This window comes from Pan troglodytes, chromosome 1 (genome assembly GCF_028858775.2).
Source record: "Pan troglodytes isolate AG18354 chromosome 1, NHGRI_mPanTro3-v2.0_pri, whole genome shotgun sequence".
Classification (NCBI taxonomy): Eukaryota; Metazoa; Chordata; class Mammalia; order Primates; family Hominidae; genus Pan; species Pan troglodytes.
The window spans coordinates 190,457,285-190,475,315 of record NC_072398.2 but is presented as its reverse complement, the minus strand read 5'-3'; the positions used below and the strand labels follow the sequence as shown (position 1 = coordinate 190,475,315).

At 44.0% G+C, this 18,031-nt stretch overlaps 1 protein-coding gene and 1 long non-coding RNA gene across 10 annotated transcripts in view; one reads left to right on the top strand and one right to left on the bottom strand.

The window, feature by feature from the left end:
• The window catches only part of LOC129143620 (uncharacterized), a 15,914-nt gene extending 5,254 nt beyond the window's left edge, over nt 1-10,660 (bottom strand). The window contains exons 1-2 of the long non-coding RNA XR_008547258.2: nt 10,565-10,660; nt 159-275 (exon numbers count right to left, since the gene is read on the bottom strand). This is a non-coding gene — a long non-coding RNA (uncharacterized LOC129143620). The remainder of the gene's footprint in view (nt 1-158; nt 276-10,564) is intronic.
• EXO5 (exonuclease 5) lies at nt 10,624-18,031 on the top strand. Of its 9 annotated transcripts, none has more exons than XM_009454948.5 (4): nt 10,624-11,326; nt 11,428-11,602; nt 11,710-11,767; nt 16,508-18,031. In XM_009454948.5, the coding sequence occupies exon 4, from the start codon at nt 16,538-16,540 to the stop codon at nt 17,657-17,659; it is 1,122 nt and encodes a 373-aa protein (XP_009453223.1). In that variant the 5' UTR covers nt 10,624-11,326; nt 11,428-11,602; nt 11,710-11,767; nt 16,508-16,537; the 3' UTR covers nt 17,660-18,031. The 9 variants fall into 9 exon arrangements, with proteins under 9 accessions (XP_009453223.1, XP_009453197.1, XP_063638237.1 ...); XM_009454922.5 differs by having other exon boundaries at nt 10,698-10,885; XM_009454942.5 differs by having other exon boundaries at nt 10,718-10,854.

The following is an 18,031-nucleotide window of genomic DNA, read 5'->3' as shown; positions in this document are numbered from 1 at the left end:
CGGTTGCCTTGGCTCATGCCTGTAATCCCAGCACTTTGGGAGTCCAAGACAGAAGGACTGCTTGAGCCCAGGAGTTTGAGACCAGCCTGCGCAATATAGTGATACTCTGTCTCTAGAAAAAAAATTAAAGATTAGCTAGGTGTGATGGTGGCACTCACCTGTGGTCCCAGCTACTTGGGAGGCTGACGTGGAGGTTTGCTTGAGCCTGGGAGATTGAGGCTGCAGTGAACCATGATCATACCACTGCACTCCAGCCTGAGCAACAGAGTGAGACCCTGTCTCAAAAACAAAAACCAAATAATATATCATAGATGTCATTCCTCTTCACTATATAAAGCGCCTACTTATTCTTTCCTATAGCTGCATAGTATTCCATGGTATAAATGTACTGTAACACTTCACTATGGATGGATTTTGTTTCAGTCTTTTGTTTATACAGTGTTCAGTGAACAGTCTTACACATTTGTGTTTCACACACATGTAAGTATGTAGGGTAAATTCCTAGAACTGGAATTTCTATGTTAGAGAGTATGTGTGGGGGGTTTTTTGTTTGTTTTTTGGTTTTGTTTTGTTTTTTTTTTGAAACATAGTCTCCCAGGCTGGAGTGCAATGGCACAATCTCGGCTCACTGCAACCTCTGCCTCTTGGGCTCAAGTGGTTCTCCTGCCTCAGCCTCCTGAGTAGCTGAGATTACAGGCATGTGCCACCATGCCCAGCTAATTTTTGTATTTTAGTAGAGACAAGGTTTCGTCATGTTGGCCAGGCTGGTCTTGAACTCCTGGCCTCCAACAATCCACCTGCCCCAGCCTCCCAAAGTACTGGGATTACAGGTGTGAGCACCTGCACCCGGCCGAGAGTATATGTGTTTTTATTATGGATATTGGCAAATGGACCTTCATAGAGGTTTGGACGTATTTATTTTCCCACCGGCAAGATATGTAACTGTAGGAGCCATATCTGATGCTGAAGCATTTCCTACACCTGGATCAACAGACCTGTCTGCCATCTGAGGGGCATCAGCTTGTTTCAATAACATGGCCTAGAAGGACCAGCTGAGCTGCACCCCCTAGAAACAGTGACCACTTGCCAAACCTGGAGCCAGAGAGGAATCTGCATCTTCTTGATTGGTAGCCAAGTTCACCAAAGTCTCAGCTCGAGGAGACACCTTTCCACCAACTGCTTCAGTCTCTGACTTATGAGGCTGGAACTATTTGATGGATGAGAGTCTTTTTAAGGAAACGGATTCTTTTAGATTATAAAAGATAAAAGGATCGGTCTCTTTAAAAGGACTCATTGCAGTGAATATAATCTTGGCTGCAATCCTCCTGATTGGAATGGAAGAGGACTGATGATTGAGGCAAGGTATTTAGGATGGCAGGGTCTACCATGACTGATAGTCTGAACATACATAGCATTTTACAGGATGCTTGTGTTAGTGAGTTATAGTTAACACATGGAAGGAGACAGCAGGAGACACAACTTTCTAATAAAAATGAATGAGCATTAATTAAAATTGCTTATGATGTGGTGAAAGCTAAATAGCAAAGCCAGCACCACAGTGATTTTGTTTTTTTGTTTGTTTGTTTTTGAGACGGAGTCTCTCTCTGTCGCCCAGGCTGGAGTGCAGTGGCGCGGTCTCGGCTCACTGCAAGCTCCGCCTCCTGGGTTCACGCCATTCTCCTGCCTCAGCCTCCCGAGTAGCTGGGACCACAGGTGCCCGCCACCACGCCCAGCTAGTTCTTTGTATTTTTAGTAGAGACGGGGTTTCACCGTGTTAGCCAAGATGGTCTTGATCTCCTGACCTGGTGATCCGCCCGCCTCGGCCTCCCGAAGTGCTGGGATTACAGGTGTGAGCCGCCGCGCCTGGCCAGTGATTTTGAACATTTTATTTTTCAATCTGATAACATTCTATGAAAGTTTTAGTGATTCTGTGTTAATGGATTTCCCGTCAGGTCCCTCCCCACAGCCACTACTCCAGTTACAATCCAAAGCCTGGCACTTAAGATCATCATTAGGTGTAGTCCTACCTTATAGCTTCAACTTCCATTTACTTTTCTCCTTCCCATATGCGCTCTGACCAAAGTCAGTATGTTAGGATTCTTTAGGTTGCAAATAACTAGAAATCAACTGGGGCTACTTGAAGCCTCAAAGGAGGATGATGTTATTAGAAGGATATTGGGGTATCTCATGGAATTCAGGGGCTGTGATACATGCTAACAGTGGACTGGGACCAGGTCTTGAAGGACTTTGGGAAACCCAAATCGTTTTTTCCTCTCCATTTTTCACCTCTGTTTCTGTCTTCATTCTGGCCCTGCCTTTTTAAACACCTGACTTCAAGTCATGGTTACTGTCAGTTCCATATTTTACATATATTCAGTTTCCATCACCCAGACAAAAGCTGTCTTCTCTTTCTCATTTCCAGTGCAAAATTCTTAGGGTAAGGATTCTTATTGGCCCAGCTAGGTCAGGTGCCAACCCTTAAATCAATTGTAGGCAGAGATGTCAGCTTTTATGGGAACCATATGGATGGAGTAGTGGCTGGAAGGGCAGGAGAGCAGTTCCCAGAGGAAGGGTTTAGTGTTTATAGAGTTCCAAATCTTAACCATTCTTCAATGCCAGCTCATGGGATCAGGATTTTAGCACTGAGAAAGGTTTAGGAACTCACCTAATCTAAACCCATAAATGGAGAATAACCATCTTCAATTACTCATATCCTATAACTGAGACACATTTTTTAGCACATTTATTCCAAATTTTTCATCCTAGCTTTCCATACACCTGCTTTTAATTGGCCGAATATAGCCACACTTTGCCATTTTTAAGACGTTTACCTCTTAGGTTTACTACTGCTCCAGGGAGCCTTATGTTATACTTCAGAGCCTACCCACTGACTTGGCTTGTTATCGGTGCCTGTTTGTTTATTCTGTTTACCTCATAGGCACTAATCCCTCCCTTTGCTGATCACAGAAATGTCCTTCTCTAGGGGTGTCAGTAGGCATAGTCTCTTGTCTAGCTAGACATTTTGTCTGATTTTTTTTAAGTGTCGCTCTGTCCCCTAAACTGGAGTGCAAGTGGCGTGATCTCGGCTCACTGCAACCTCTGCCTCCTAGGTTCTAGTAATTCTCATGCCTCAGCCTCCCGAGTAGCTGGGATTACAGGCATGCACCACCATGTCTGGCTAATTTTTTTGTATTTTATAGTAGAGATGGGGTTTTACCATGGTGACCAGGCCAGTTTCAAACTCCTGACCTCAAGTGATCTGCCCACCTCGGCCTCCCAAAGTGCTGGGATTACAGCTGTGAGCCACTGCGCCTGGCCTGTCTGATTTATTTTATTGACATCCCAACACTTCTTTTTTAAACGCTAATTTTATTTGTATTTTTTATTTTAAAGACTGGGCCTTGCTCTGTTACCTAGACTGGAGTGCAGTGGCCCAATCATAGCTCACTGCAGCCTTGAACTGGGTTCAAACGATCCTCCCACCTCAGCCTCCCAAGTAGTTAAGACTATAGCCTCACATCACCATGCCCAGCTAATTTTTAAAATTTTCTGTAGATATAGGGGCTCACTTTGTTGCCCAGGCTAGTGTCAAACTCCTGGCCTCAAGTGATCCTCCCACCTCAGCTTCCCAAAGTGCTGGGATTACAGGCATGAGCCATCACGCCCAGCCCCAACACTTCTTACTCTGTATCTCTATCTTAGAAATCTCTCCTGAGCTCCAGATCATTGTATTCAATGTCCAGCTGGATATCTCCACTTGGATATCCCAGTCACCTCAAAGTCAATATGTCCAAAACTCAACTCATCATCTTTTCAATAAAATCTGTATTCCGTAACCCAGGAAGTGGTACTACCTCTACCCAATTCTCCAGCTTAAACTTCTTCCTCTCATCCATTACCTCCCCCAATCAGTCACCAAGTCCTGTATATTCTCCTCAGTCTATCTTTTTCTCTCCATTCCCATTACCAATGTGTTAATCAGGTTCTTAGCACTTTCTAACTGCTTAAAAGATACCAAACTGGTGTTTCTATTTGTAGTTTGGATTAATCTCTCTAGCCTCCCCACTGCTTCTAGAGTAATCATTCTAAAACATATGTCTAATCAAACCACATCATTGCTTAAAATCCCTCAATGATTTCTCATAACTTTAAGATAAAGGTAAGCCTGAGCAATATAGTGAGAACTTCTCTCTACAAAAATTAAAAAATTAGGCCAGGTGTGGTGGCTCATGCCTATAATCCCAGCACTGTGGGAGGCTGAGGCAGGTGGATCACCTGAGGTCAGGAGTTTGAGACCAGCCTGACCAACATGGTGAAACCCCATCTCTACTAAAAATATAAAAAGTAGCTAGGCGTACTGGCGCATGCCTGTAATCCCAGCTACTCAGGAGGCTGAGGCAGGAGAATCGCTTTAACTGAGAGGTGGAGGTTGCAGTGAGCTGAGATCGTGCCACTGCACTCCAGCCTAGGGGACAGAGCAAGATTTCGTCTCAAAAAAAAAAAAATTTTTTTTTTCAATTAGCTGGGCATGGTGGTGCATGCCTCTAGTCCCAGCTACTAGGGAGGCTGAGGTGGGAGGACTGCTTGAGCCCAGGAGGCAGAGGCTGCAGTGAGCCAAGATTGCACCACTGTACTGCAGCCTGGGTGACACAGCAAGACCCTGTCTAAGAAAAAAAAAAAGGTAAATTTCTTAGTACAGACCACTTGGTATAGAGCATCTCCTATTTGTCTAGAAGTGGCTCCCAAATTTCCACCCAAGCATATTTTGCTTCAGCTATAAAGATCTTATGGTTCGCTAAATATTCCATGCTATTTCATGGTTTCTGATCCTCAATGGTGTAATTTCCTCTTCTGTCCAACTTCTCTTTTTTTTCTTTTTTCTTTTTTTTTCTTTTTTTTGAGACGGAGTCTCACTCTGTCACCCAGGCTGGAGTGCAGTAGCACCATCTTGGCTCACTGCAACCTCTGCCTCCTGGGTTCAAGCGATTCTACTGTCTCAACCTCCCGAGTAGCTGGGATTACAGGTGCTGCCACCGTGCCTGACTAATTTTCTTATTTTTAGTAGAGACTGGGTTTTGCCATGTTGGCCAGGCTGGTCTCAAACTCGACCTCAGGTGATCCTCCTTCCTTGGCCTCCCAAAGTGCTGGGATTACAGGTGTGAGCCACCGTGCCCAGCCCAACTTCTTTATTTAGTTAGCTCCTACTCATCCTCCCAGATTTAGTTTGCATCATACAAGGAAATGACATGTGATACACCTCACAAAATTTATACCTTTCTTGGATGAGCCCTTGAATTCTTGGCTGGATTGACTAAATAAAGAGATAAGCCTTATCCTATAGGATTTGAGACCAGAAAGTGACAACGTGGGGTTTAAATTTTATAAAATTACTGTGAAATCAGTTTGGGAGAACCACGTCTCAACATGAGGCAATAGCCCAGTGTAATAACTTACCACTTCAATTTGCTTTACATTGTTACTTGCTCCACGTCCCTCTTTTCTTTTCTTATCCTTGCTACCACGTGCTTAACACCTTTCAAATTAAAAAAAAAAAAAAAAAAAAAAGACTCTAATCCTTGCCTCAGGCTCTGTTTTCTAGAAGACTCTGGCTAAGACAGGCATAGAGTTTAACCCCAGTTTACCAATCAGGAACAATTTCTGAACTTGTTTCAGCTATTAGGGAAACAGACTTCCTTTTTTCCCACAATGGACACAAATCTGAAAGGCTTTCATGGTCCTGGAAGCTACTAGCAGTGGAAGAGGAGGGAGGCTGCCGGATATGGAGCAAACACAGGAGAAACAGATCCAAGAAATGGAAAGAGAAAACCTCTTGACTCAAGGGTTCATAATGTACCATATCCGAAGCTGCCTTCTTTTAGCAGAAGCATGCCCCAGTCGTTCATCCTTAGCTCATTCTCACCCCCCACAACTTCCTAGCCTAGGGCTACCTCCTCCTGCTTTCTCCGACTAAAAATGCCCCTTTCAATTGCCAGAAATTGGAGTTTGACTCAAGAGAGAGGCTGATTCTCATATAAGGAATAGAAGATTCTCAAATACTGAATATTGTCAATGGAGTTCTCTTGAGCATGTAAAGAGTATGCCGATTATTGCCCCTATACCTGTGAGGAACACAATTTGAGCAAGATAAATTCTCTTCCTTTAAGGCTCTGATACTCCAGAGCAGCACTGTACAACAGAAATATAATGTAAGCCACAACACAAATGCAAACATATGTAATTTTAAATTTTCTAGCAGCTACATTAATACAACAAAAAACAGCAAGTAAAATTAATTTTTTTTTAAAGACAGAGTCACTCTGTTGCCCAGGCTGGAGTGCAGTAGTGCAGTCTTGGTTCACTGCAACCTCTGCCTCCTGGGTTCAAGTGATTCTCATGCCTCAGCCTCCTGAGTAGCTGGGACTACAGGCACGTGCCACTATGCCTGGCTAATTTCTGTATTTTTAGTAGAGATGGGGTTTTGCCATGTTGGCCAGGCTGGTCTTGAAATCCTGACCTCAGGTGATTCACCCACCTTGGCCTCCCATAGTGCTGGAATTACAGGCATGAGCCACCACACCCAGCTTAATTTTAAGATGTTTTATTTAACTCAGTTTTATTAGTCTGTTCTCATGCTGCTAATAAAGACATACCCAAGACTGGGTAATTTATAAAGGAAAGAGGTTTAATGGACTCACCATTGCACATGGCTGGAGAGGCCTCACAATCATGGCAGGAGGCGAAGGAAGAGCAGGCATGTCTTACATGGCAGCAGGCAAGAAGCTTGTGTAGGGGAACTCCCCTTTATAAAACCATCAGATATTGTGAGACTTATTCACTATCACGGGAACAGCACAGGAAAAACTCGCCCCCATGATTCAATTGCCTACCACTGGGTCCCTCCCATGACACATGGGGATTATTAAAATTCAAGGTGAGATTTGGGTGGAAAACATAGAGCCAAACCATATCACCAATATATCCAAAACATTATCATCTCAACATTTAATCAATGTAAACATTATTAGTGAGTTATTTAACCTTTTTTTTTGTACTCAGCTTCAAAGTGCTTGTAAATTTTATAATTATAGCACATTTCATTTTGGACTAGCCACATTTCAAGTGTTCAAGAGCCACATATGACTAGTGGCTACTGTACTGGACAGTGCAGCTCTGGGAGTAATCACATAAAGACTTACTCCGATATACAGTAGACTGTAGTCAGTACAATGTTAGGGGTACAGTCCTGTGCTCCAAAACACCAAGGAGGGAAGAATGGACACAGAGGAAAATGGGCCATTTGTGTCTAACAGTATTTTGATGGTTACAGACCTGGAGATGGAAGAACCAAATCAGTGACTTTTGCATACAGGTGGGCCTTAAGGACTCAGACTTCCTAGGATAGCCTTTTGGGGAAAAGGGCATTCTTTTCTCAGTTTTGAGACCCACAGTCTTTAGGCTGAAAGTTTTGGGGAATATATGGTACTATGTTTTTGATATTTATTTTCCCCACAAATTCCATGACTGTTTCTAAATCTCTTCTGCTTCACTCTACCCAGTGTCATTGCCCCTCAAACCCCATTTGAGGAGTGGTCCATGTGTGAAGGGGCTGGGGAGGGGTTTTCCTGGCATTCAGTTTACATCTCAAGTAAGAAAGGTTATGTTGGGGAAGAGGCAGAAAGTTTTTGTAGCCTCAATCCAGAAATGCCTTCTCATATCTCAATGGATTAAAAAGCATTTCCTCAATGATATGGTTTGGTTGTCTCCCAACCCAAATCTCATCTTGAAGTGTAGCTCCCATAATTCCCACATATCATGGAGGAGGTACCTGGTAGGAGGTAATTGAATCGTGGGGGCAGGTCTTTCCATGCTGTTCTCGTGATAGTGAGTAAGTCTCACAAGATCTGATGGTTTTGTTTTGTTTCGTTTTTGTTTTTGAGATGGAATTTCACTCTTGTTGCCCAGGCTGGAGTGCAGTGGCGCGATCTCAGCTCACCACAACCTCCGCCTCCCAGGTTCAAGTGATTCTCCTGCCTCAGCCTCCCGAATAGCTGGGATTACAGGCGTCTGCCACCATGCTTGGCTAATTTTTTGTATTTTTAGTAGAGATAGGGTTTCACCATGTTGGCCAGGCTGGTCTTGAACTCCTGACCTTAGGTGATCTACCAGCCATGGCCTCCCAAAGTGCTGGGATTACAGGCATAAGGCACCACACCCAGCTGACCTGATGGTTTTATAAAGGTGTGTTCCCCTGCACATGTTCTCTCTTGCCTGCCACCATGTAAGAGGTGACTTTGCTCCTCCTTCACCTTCCTCCATGATTGTGAGGCCTCCCCTGCCATGTGGAGCCGTGAGTCAATTAAATCTCTTTCCTTTATAAATTACCCAATCTCAGGTATGTCTTTATTAGCAGCATGAGAACAGACTATTTAATACACTCAAATTCCATTTTTTTTTTTTTTTTGAGACAAGAGTCTCAGTCAGCCACCCAGGCTGGAGTGCAGTGGCATGATCTCGGCTCACTGCAACCACCATCTCCCGGTTTCAAGCGATTCTCCCATCTCAGCCTCCCGAGTAGCTAGGATTACAGGCACCTGCCATCATGCCTGGCTAATTTTTGTATTTTAGTAGAGACAGGGTTTCACCATGTTGGCCAGGCTGGTCTTGAACTCCTGACTTCAGGTGATCCGCCCACCTTGGCCTCCCAAAGTGCTAGGATTACAGGCGAGAGCCACCGTACCTGGCCTCAACTTACATATTTCTAAGAAAAAGAACATTTTCCTACATAACCACAAAATCATTATGACACTCAGGAGACCTATAATTGATTGATAATATTATCTAAAACACAAGTCACTTCAAAATTTTCCCAACTGACGCACCAGAGTAGCTGGGACTACAGGCATGTATCACCACCCCCAGCTAATTTTTGTATTTTTTGTAGAGACGTGTTTTCACCATGTTACCCCAGCTGGTTTCTGAACTGAGCTCAAGGGATCCACCTACTTCGGCCTCCCAGAGTTCTAGGATTACAGGTGTGTGAGCCACTGCACTCAGCCTGTAGTTGTCTTAATTTAATGTTTCTCTTTCTTTCTTTCTCTTTCTTTCTTTTTCTTTCCTTTTTTCTCTTTCTTTTTTTCCTTTTTTTTTGAGACAGAGTCTCACTCTATCACCCAGGCTGGAGTGCAGTGGCCTGATGTCGGCTCACTGCAAACTCCGCCTCCCAGGTTCAAGTGATTCTCCTGCCTCAGCCTCCCAAGTAGCTGAGATTACAGGCACCTGCCACCACACTTGGCTAATTTTTTGTATTTTTACTAGAAACAGGGTTTCACTATGTTGGCCAGGCTGGTCTCAACTCCTGACCTCAAGTGATCCGCCTACCTGGGCCTCCCAAAGTGTTGGTATTACAGGCGTGAGCCACCATGCCTGGCCAATTTAATGTTTTTCTATTTTTGTTTTAAAATATTTACCTATTCTTAAGTCCAAAGATATTTTCCTATATTATATTCTGAAGGCTTTATAGTTTAGGATCTCACATTTAGGTCTTAATCCAGCTGGAATTGATTTTTGTGATGAAATGAGAGATAGAGGTCCTGTTTTCTGTTTTGTTTTTTTTGTTTGTTTGTTTGTTTTTTTGAGACGGAGTCTCCCTCTGTTGCCCAGGCTGAAGTGCAGTGGTGTGATCTCCGCTCACTGCAACCTCCGCCTCCCGGTTCAAGCGATTCTCCTGCTTCAGCCTCCTGAGTAGCTGGGACTACAGGTGTGTGCCACCACACCCAGCTAATTTTTGTACTTTTTAGTAGAGACAGGGTTTCACCATGTTGGCCAGGATGGCCTCGATCTCTTAACCTAACCTCGTGATCCGCCCACCTCAGCCTCCCAAAGTGCTGGGATTACAGGCGTGAGCCACCGTGCCCGGCCTTCATATTGTCATAGAACCTTCACTGAATAGACCATCTTTTCTCCATGGCTGTATGATGCCACCTTTGTCATAAATCCAGTTTTCAAGTATGCGTGATAAACCGTAAAGAAAAGCAAAGAGTCAAGTATCTGCTTTTGGTAAAATAAATAAATAAATAAATATAAATAAGAAAAGCGAAGTGTTATAAAAGTCGGGCTAGTGGTTTTCTCAGGAAGTGTATCTGTGAAGAACCTGACACTATTCTTTTTTTGCTCTAATGACTTGGCTGTTCATAATAATTATACTTATCTTTGCTTTATATTTCAGAATAAAATTGTGTTATATTTATCAATAAAAGGTTAGTTAAAAGTAAGCAAACAGAAAAAAAAAAAGAAATATTGATGAGGGGAGCGCCAGCATCTCTCAAAAGTGAGTTCGTGGTTTTGCTCTCAATGGAAAAGCCAGCGGGAGGTGCTAAGGTGGGGATGCTGAATCCACGGATGGCCAAGCGGAGACGCGGCACTTCACCGGGGGCAGCGAGGGGCCCAGACCTTGCTCGGACTGTCCCGGTGGTAACTGGGAGACCTCGCCAGTGAGGGAAGTTACAGGTCAGCTGCGCCCGGAATTAAACGACCCACAGACAACGGCGCAAACAGAGGGACTGACCTGCTTTAGTGAGCTCCCAAAACCTGCTCTCGCATAAGCAGCACCCTCCTCCGCTCACAGAGACGGATTTCTGCCCCAGCCGCAGCCTCGCGAGGTAAGCGGCGCCGCGAGGGCCTCTGGGAAGGCGGTCCGTGGGCAGCCGCGGGGCACTCTGGGACTGGGCTCTGGGCGGCTTTTTTGCGAGTGGCGGGCCGACTGTGTAGTCCGCTCCGGCAGCGCGCTCTGCCCGGCTTCCTCAGTCTCCTCGCCGGGAGCGTCCGGGAGCAGCTCCGAGGCCGCGGCGAAACCAGGTGGAGTCCGAGGTTCGGAGGAGTATCAGAGGTTAGGGGAAGGCCGGAGAATGGGCTGGGAGGCTGCGTTTCGGAGCTTAGGGTTCTGTCCCTGCGATCGCCGCGTCTCCCTCCCTTGGTGGGCGCGGCTCCCGGGAAGCGGCTCGTCTCGTCTCCCCTCACAGGCCGGGTTCCCGTTCTGGACCTTCGCCCTCGGAACACAATGCTGTTGGCCGGGACTCCTTCCCGAGGTGGACGGCTCCCTGTTCTCATTCCTGGCTCTGCCAGAACTGTAGGAAGTGCTCAGTACACTTTAGGGCATGCATGGCACTCCCTGGGAGACAGTGCTTTAGGGCCAGAGGAAAGATCTTCCCTGAAGACAAACGCCAGCGGAGCCCACAAGTCCGGGCCGCACTGAACAAGTCAGGATGTTGCCATCGGCAATTCTGCAGAAGGCAGTAACCCATCAGAGAGAAAGAGCCGCTGTCATAAGGTCTCTTGCTTGAGCTGCTGGGTTGAGAATGGAGCTGGAAGAGGGAACTGATCTCGGAGCTCCTTGGGGACCTTGGTTATGTTTGACCCTTTTACTTTCAGGGAGCAGGGATTGGATCAAGTCATTGCATCTAGAGTACGGGGGAACGAAGAAATCATGGAGAGAGTTTGCCCCAGGAGAGAGGCGAGCGTTATGTAACCTAGGATCTGGGGTGGGTAACAGTCTGTGCAGTGTCAATCTGAGAGGAGAAAACACCCAACGTGAGGGAATGGTCAGGTAAGAAAGGACCAGAAGTTCCGGTTCTACCATAGCAAGGACCTAAGTTGCTAATTTAGGTTCTTTAATGCAGACCTGGTCTTTCAGAACTTCTTTCTCTTCCCTAGCCTTGTCATTTCAGCATTCTGGCCTTCCCTATGAGGAGGAAGATCAACGAAGTCACAGGTGAATAGGAGTTTCTTCTCTTCTAAAGTTTCATCTCCTTTGTCAGGGGGAATCGATACACTCTCTCATCTCTTCCTTGGGGAAAAAGAAGGAGATCTATCTTCATCGAGTGCTAATATGTGTACTATATGTTATCACTCAATGGTCGGATAGCTCAGTAGGGTTAGTAGGTATTTTAAAGATGTGTCAGTAACTTCAGGAAAACTAGAACCTTGTCCAAGCTTACTCAAAAGGCAAGTAGCATACTACTAAATGCTACCGAACTACTCAGGATTAGGTTCAGAATCCATATCTGTAGGACTCCCAGACTCTTGGCATTATGCTGTTTCCCAGCATCCCATTCACTTACTACCTAACAATTTTGCCATACCTGTGTACTACCTGTATTATTCTATGTTTTTACTTACTTTTTTTTTTTTACAAAAATCAAACTTGTCCTAAGAAACAATATCTGTGAAATTAGCCATTTGATGGCTGCTCCAATAACAGTATAGTTATTCTAAGGTGTATCTAAAAATGTTGGTCCATGTGCTATGTAAAATCGTCTCGTGTCAAACATACAAACTACAATTTGGGACACAATGCACTGCATTATGCTCTCTTCTGGATTCTTTTCTGCGTAGGAAAGTCCCAGACACATCTGAGCATCAGTTATCCATCCCTAGTGTACTGTTTTATTCTTATAGGTGAATACTTTCACAGAGAATGCCCTGCTTTGTATCTTCTCCAAAAGACATTTCACTTCCCTGTTTAGAACTACCTGTTCTCAATGTTGTATGTAAAACAAGTAGTAACTCCATACATTTCAGGAGCTTCCTCTCTCTTTGGGGAGTTAATGTGTACACAGGAAATAGTCTAACTCTGTGCTGTTCAGTAGAGCTTTCTGTGATCAGGGAATGTTCTGTATCTGTGCCTTATCTGTATCCACCAGCCAGATGTAGCTACTGAGCACTTAATATATGGCTAGTGCAACTGAGATGTGAATTTTATTTTATTTTAATTAATTTAAATTTAAGTAGCCACATATGGCTAGTGGCTACTAATGGCTACCATATTGGACAGCCAGGTCTAGATATTTGAAATAAAATATTTTAAGTTTATTGATTTGGACTTGGAGTTCCCCCTCACCCTCACAAATACCTCATAGCATATGTGTTATAAATGCCCTTTAGGGCTGGGTGTGGTGGCTCACACCTGTAATCCCAGCACTTTGGGAGGCCGAGGCGGGTGCATCACGAGGTCAGGAGATCGAGACCATCCTGGCTAACACGATGAAACCCGTCTCTACTAAAAAATACAAAAATTAGCCGGGCGCGGTGGCGGGTGCCTGTAGTCCCAGCTACTTGGGAGGCTGAGGCAGGAGAATGGCATGAACCCGGGAGGCAGAGCTTGCAGTGAGCTGAGATCCCGCCACTGCACTCCAGCCTGGGTGAAAGAGTGAGACTCTGTCTCAAAAAATAAAATAAAATAAAATAAAAACTAAATGCCCTTTAACTTTAGTTTCTTGGTGAAGGGTAAATATTCTTTCCAATTTTCAGAGACTTCATAGTTGAAATAAAGTTTCTTGAAATTATTTAAAGCACATTGACAGTTTATAACACTTGTGTAAATGCACAGCTTCTGTATTTTGTTACTATTGAAATATCCTGTAAAGCAATAATGTTGTAGGATACTCTATAAGCAAAAGTCTTACTATTGTATTATTTTTATTCATTGCAGATAACTTTTCTTCTAGCTATCTATGTTTTCTTTCATTAGTGACATTTAGACTGTTTAAAAATCAGTTAAACACAACCACAACTGATATTAATGACGTTTTCAGGGCATCACTTACGCTTTGACATAGGAGTTGGTGCATTCACCTTATTTCACTGCTTATTAGAATAGCAAGAAGGGGACATTTGGTTCATAGCTATCTCTATCAGCTTAAATTCTATGTCAAATTATTTATTTTCCTGGCACTCAAAGTCAAACACTAATGGACTGGTTGTATCTTGTTTTGCTTACTCTCTACGCAGGTTAGATATGTGGGGTTAGAAGGAAGGCTTAAAAAGAGTATCTTCATAAGATAATTTGCCTAGTTTCTTTTTTCTTTTTTTTTTTTTTTTTTTGAGACAGAGTCTCGCTCTGTTGCCCAGGCTGGACCACAGTGGTGCGATCTCAGCTCACTGCACGCTCTGCCTCCTGGGTTCACGCCATTCTCCTGCCTCAGCCTCCCAAGTAGCTCGGACTATAGGCGCCCGCCACCAAGCCCAGCTAATTTTTGTACTTTTAGTAGAGACGGGGTTTCACCGTGTTAGTCAGGATGGTCTCGATCTCCTGACCTCATGATCCGCCCGCCTTGGCCTCCCAAAGTGCTGGGATTACAGGTGTGAACCACTGCGCTTGGCCGCCCAGTTTCTTAAGATTAAAAAATACTTGAAAGACAAAACAATCAAACATAATGTGTGGTCTTTGTTTCCTGGATTAAAGAAAAGCTATCTAGGACATTTTGAGGACAGTTGGGGAAATTTATATATGAACTGGAATGTTAAGGAATTACTAATTTTGTCAGATGTGATAATGTAGTTATGAGGAGAATGTCATTTGGAAGACAGTATTGTGGTTATGAAGAAGAATGCCATTTGGAAATGTATGCTGAAACATTTAGATTTTAAAGTGTTATGCTATCTGTAGTTTACTTTAAAATAGTTCAGCCAAAACAAAAAAGTACACACACAAGAAGTAAATACAGCAAAATGTCAACAGTTGTTCATCTACATGGTGTGGACATGGGTGTTTGTTGTTTTATTCTTTCTACTTCTCTGTATGTTTGAAATTTTTTTTTTTTTTTTTGAGATGGAGTCTTCACTCTGTCACCCAGGCTGGAGTGCAGTGGTGTTATCTCAGCTCACTGCAACCTCCACTTCCTAGGTTCAAGCGATTTTCCTGCCTCAGCCTCCCGAGTAGCTAGGATTACAGGTGCCCGCCACCACACCCAGCTAATTTTTTGTATTTTTAGTTTCACCATGAGGTATATTTTTAGTTTCACCATGCTGGCCAGGCTGGTCTCAAACTCCCGACCCCAGGTGATCCACCTGCCTCGGCCTCCCAAAGTGCCGAGATTACAGGCTTTAGCCACTGTACCCGGCCTTGAAAATCTTTATAGTAAAAAGTTGAAAGAAAAAAGGAGTACAGTACCCATCCCCATCCCACAGTAGGGTAGTGAGATATTGGATGTAAAACACGTGGCTCAGTGTCTGGCACACAAAAAATAACCGCACAATAAATATTCTCTATTATAGCCGTAAATTTTGAGTTTTTAATAATGCTGTAATAGGCAGATTTTTTTCCCATTATAAGCTAGTTTCTTGTGGAGGGAGAAAATAAACTTAATGGGAAACTCCAGTTTAGTGACAGACACCAATTTCTATAATATTAAGAGGATAATTTATGAAGTCAAGCTACTAATTTCCATGTGTCGCTGTAACATCCTCTTATTATTTCATGCATTAATTTGTTAGACTATATTTATTTGTATTTATATATAGTTGATCTTTGAATTTTGCCATACTAGGTTCCTCGAACTGCATTTAAAAACAGTTATTGCAGAGCTCCTTTTTCTCAAGGAACAGTTTGTAGTTGAGATTCATTTTGCTTGTCAAGGACTTTGTATCAAGGAAATTGTAGAAAGTGGCTCATGGTAAACTTCTCAAACATTGTTCCTACATTTACAAAGATGTATATTCACTTAAAATAATGAAATACTCTTTCAAGTCAATAGAATTTTGAAGCAGAAAAGGCAAACCTCAAATCTCCTTTTTTTTTTTTTTTTTTTTCTTTTTCTTGAGACAGAATCTTGCTCTGTCACCCAGGCTGGAATGCAGTGGTGCAGTCTCAGCTCACTGCAACTTCCATCTCCCTGTTCAAGCAATTCTGCTGCCTCAGCCTCCTGAGTAGCTGGGAATACAGGTGTGTGCCACCATACCTGGCTAATTTTTGTATTTTTAGTAGAGATGGGGTTTCACCATGTTAGCCAGGCTGGTCTTGAACTCCTGACCTCAAGTGATCTGCCCACCTCAGCCTCCCAAAGTGCTGGGATTACAGGCGTGAGCCACCTGCCTGGCCTCAAAGCTCTTTTTAAATCTGAAGAAACTGAGGCCAAGAAAGGTGATTTGCTTAAAGTCACACACAGTATGTTAGTGGAAGATCAGGAATAAAACTATTTTTCCACTTAAAAAATTCTGCAGTGGCTCATGCCTGTAATCCCAGCACTTTGGGAGGCTAAAGTGGGTGGATCATGAGGTCAGGAGATCGAGACCATCCTGGCTAACACAGTGAAACCCCGTCTCTACTAAAAATACAAAAAATTAGCTAGGCGTGGTGGCGGGCGCCTGTAGTCCCAGCTACTCGGGAGGCTGAGGCAGGAGAATGGCGTGAACCCGGGAGGCAGAGCTTGCAGTGAGCCGAGATCACGCAACTGCACTCCAGCCTGGGTGAAAGAGCGAGACTCCGTCTCAAAAAAAAAAAAAAAAAAAAATTCTGCCAAGAGATATATATGGATATATATAAGGAGCCCTATAGCAATATGTACCTGGACTATAACTCTAAGGCATTACTAATTGGTCATAAATAAACTGGCTTTTTAAAAGAATGTAAATAAATAATTTGTCATAATTTTGTTTTTATCTCACTGAAATTTGAAAGTGCTTTTGAGAACGTTTTTATTTGAACAATGCATTTCTTTAACATGTTATGCAGGGCCCTTCTAGCCCAATCCAGAGCTGTGCCATGGCAGAGACAAGAGAAGAGGAGACAGTGTCAGCAGAAGCTTCAGGGTTCTCAGACTTGAGTGACTCAGAGTTCCTGGAGTTTCTGGACCTAGAAGATGCCCAAGAGTCAAAGGCTTTAGTTAACACGCCTGGCCCATCTTCTGAATCCCTTGGGAAGGATGACAAACCCATAAGCTTACAAAACTGGAAAAGAGGATTGGATATCTTATCACCCATGGAGAGATTCCACCTTAAATATTTATATGTCACTGACCTGGCTACTCAGAACTGGTGTGAACTGCAAACAGCATATGGGAAGGAGCTTCCTGGTTTCTTGGCACCTGAGAAGGCAGCTGTGTTGGACATTGGTGCCAGCATACACCTAGCTAGAGAACTAGAACTTCATGATCTTGTGACTGTCCCAGTCACCACTAAAGAAGATGCTTGGGCAATTAAGTTTCTGAACATACTTTTGCTGATTCCTACCCTGCAGTCAGAAGGGCACATCAGAGAGTTTCCAGTGTTTGGGGAAGTGGAGGGTGTACTTCTTGTTGGAGTGATTGATGAGCTGCACTATACAGCCAAGGGGGAACTGGAGCTGGCGGAACTCAAGACACGCAGGTGCCCTATGCTCCCTCTGGAAGCTCAGAAGAAGAAAGACTGTTTTCAAGTCAGCCTATACAAATATATCTTTGATGCCATGGTACAAGGAAAAGTGACCCCTGCTAGCCTAATCCACCACACAAAGTTGTGTCCAGAAAAGCCACTGGGGCCATCAGTGCTGAGGCATGCCCGGCAGGGAGGCTTCTCTGTGAAGTCTTTGGGTGACCTCATGGAACTGGTCTTCTTGTCTCTAACACTGTCAGACCTCCCAGTTATTGATATCTTGAAGATTGAGTATATCCACCAAGAGACTGCCACTGTGCTGGGTACTGAGATTGTAGCCTTCAAAGAGAAGGAGGTGAGAGCCAAGGTGCAGCATTATATGGCCTACTGGATGGGCCACCGAGAGCCCCAGGGAGTTGACGTGGAGGAGGCTTGGAAGTGCCGAACGTGTACCTATGCAGACATTTGTGAGTGGAGAAAGGGCAGTGGAGTGCTCAGCTCTACACTGGCGCCCCAAGTCAAAAAAGCCAAATGAATAGAAGGTATGCTTTCAAGAATGTTGATCCTTCCTGCTCCTGCTGTACCTAAGCAAAAGAGGACCAGTCTCTGAGCTTGGCTTTTATGGAGAGTGTTCTTATTTTGGTTCTTTTTTTTATTTCCACAACCTCTAACCACATTCAGTCCAGGACCAAGGCTCAGGGATGAGTGGGAGAGATGGGTTATACTGTCCCTGGAGCTTCATCATGATTGCCTGAGAAGACAGATGCTCATCATGGCTGGAATGAAGGTATCCTTCAGTAAACTTTGCTTTCCTAAGAAAATTCTTCAGTTTCTGATAAGTCATCCCTATTTTTATCTTGATCAAGGCTTTCTACAGTTACATAATAAAGTGAAATGCTGTCCAGGA

What these genes read in the sequence shown, in the direction of transcription:
- EXO5 (XM_009454948.5), top strand. Translation starts at nt 16,538, where the DNA reads ATGGCAGAGACAAGAGAAGAGGAGACAGTGTCAGCAGAAGCTTCAGGG.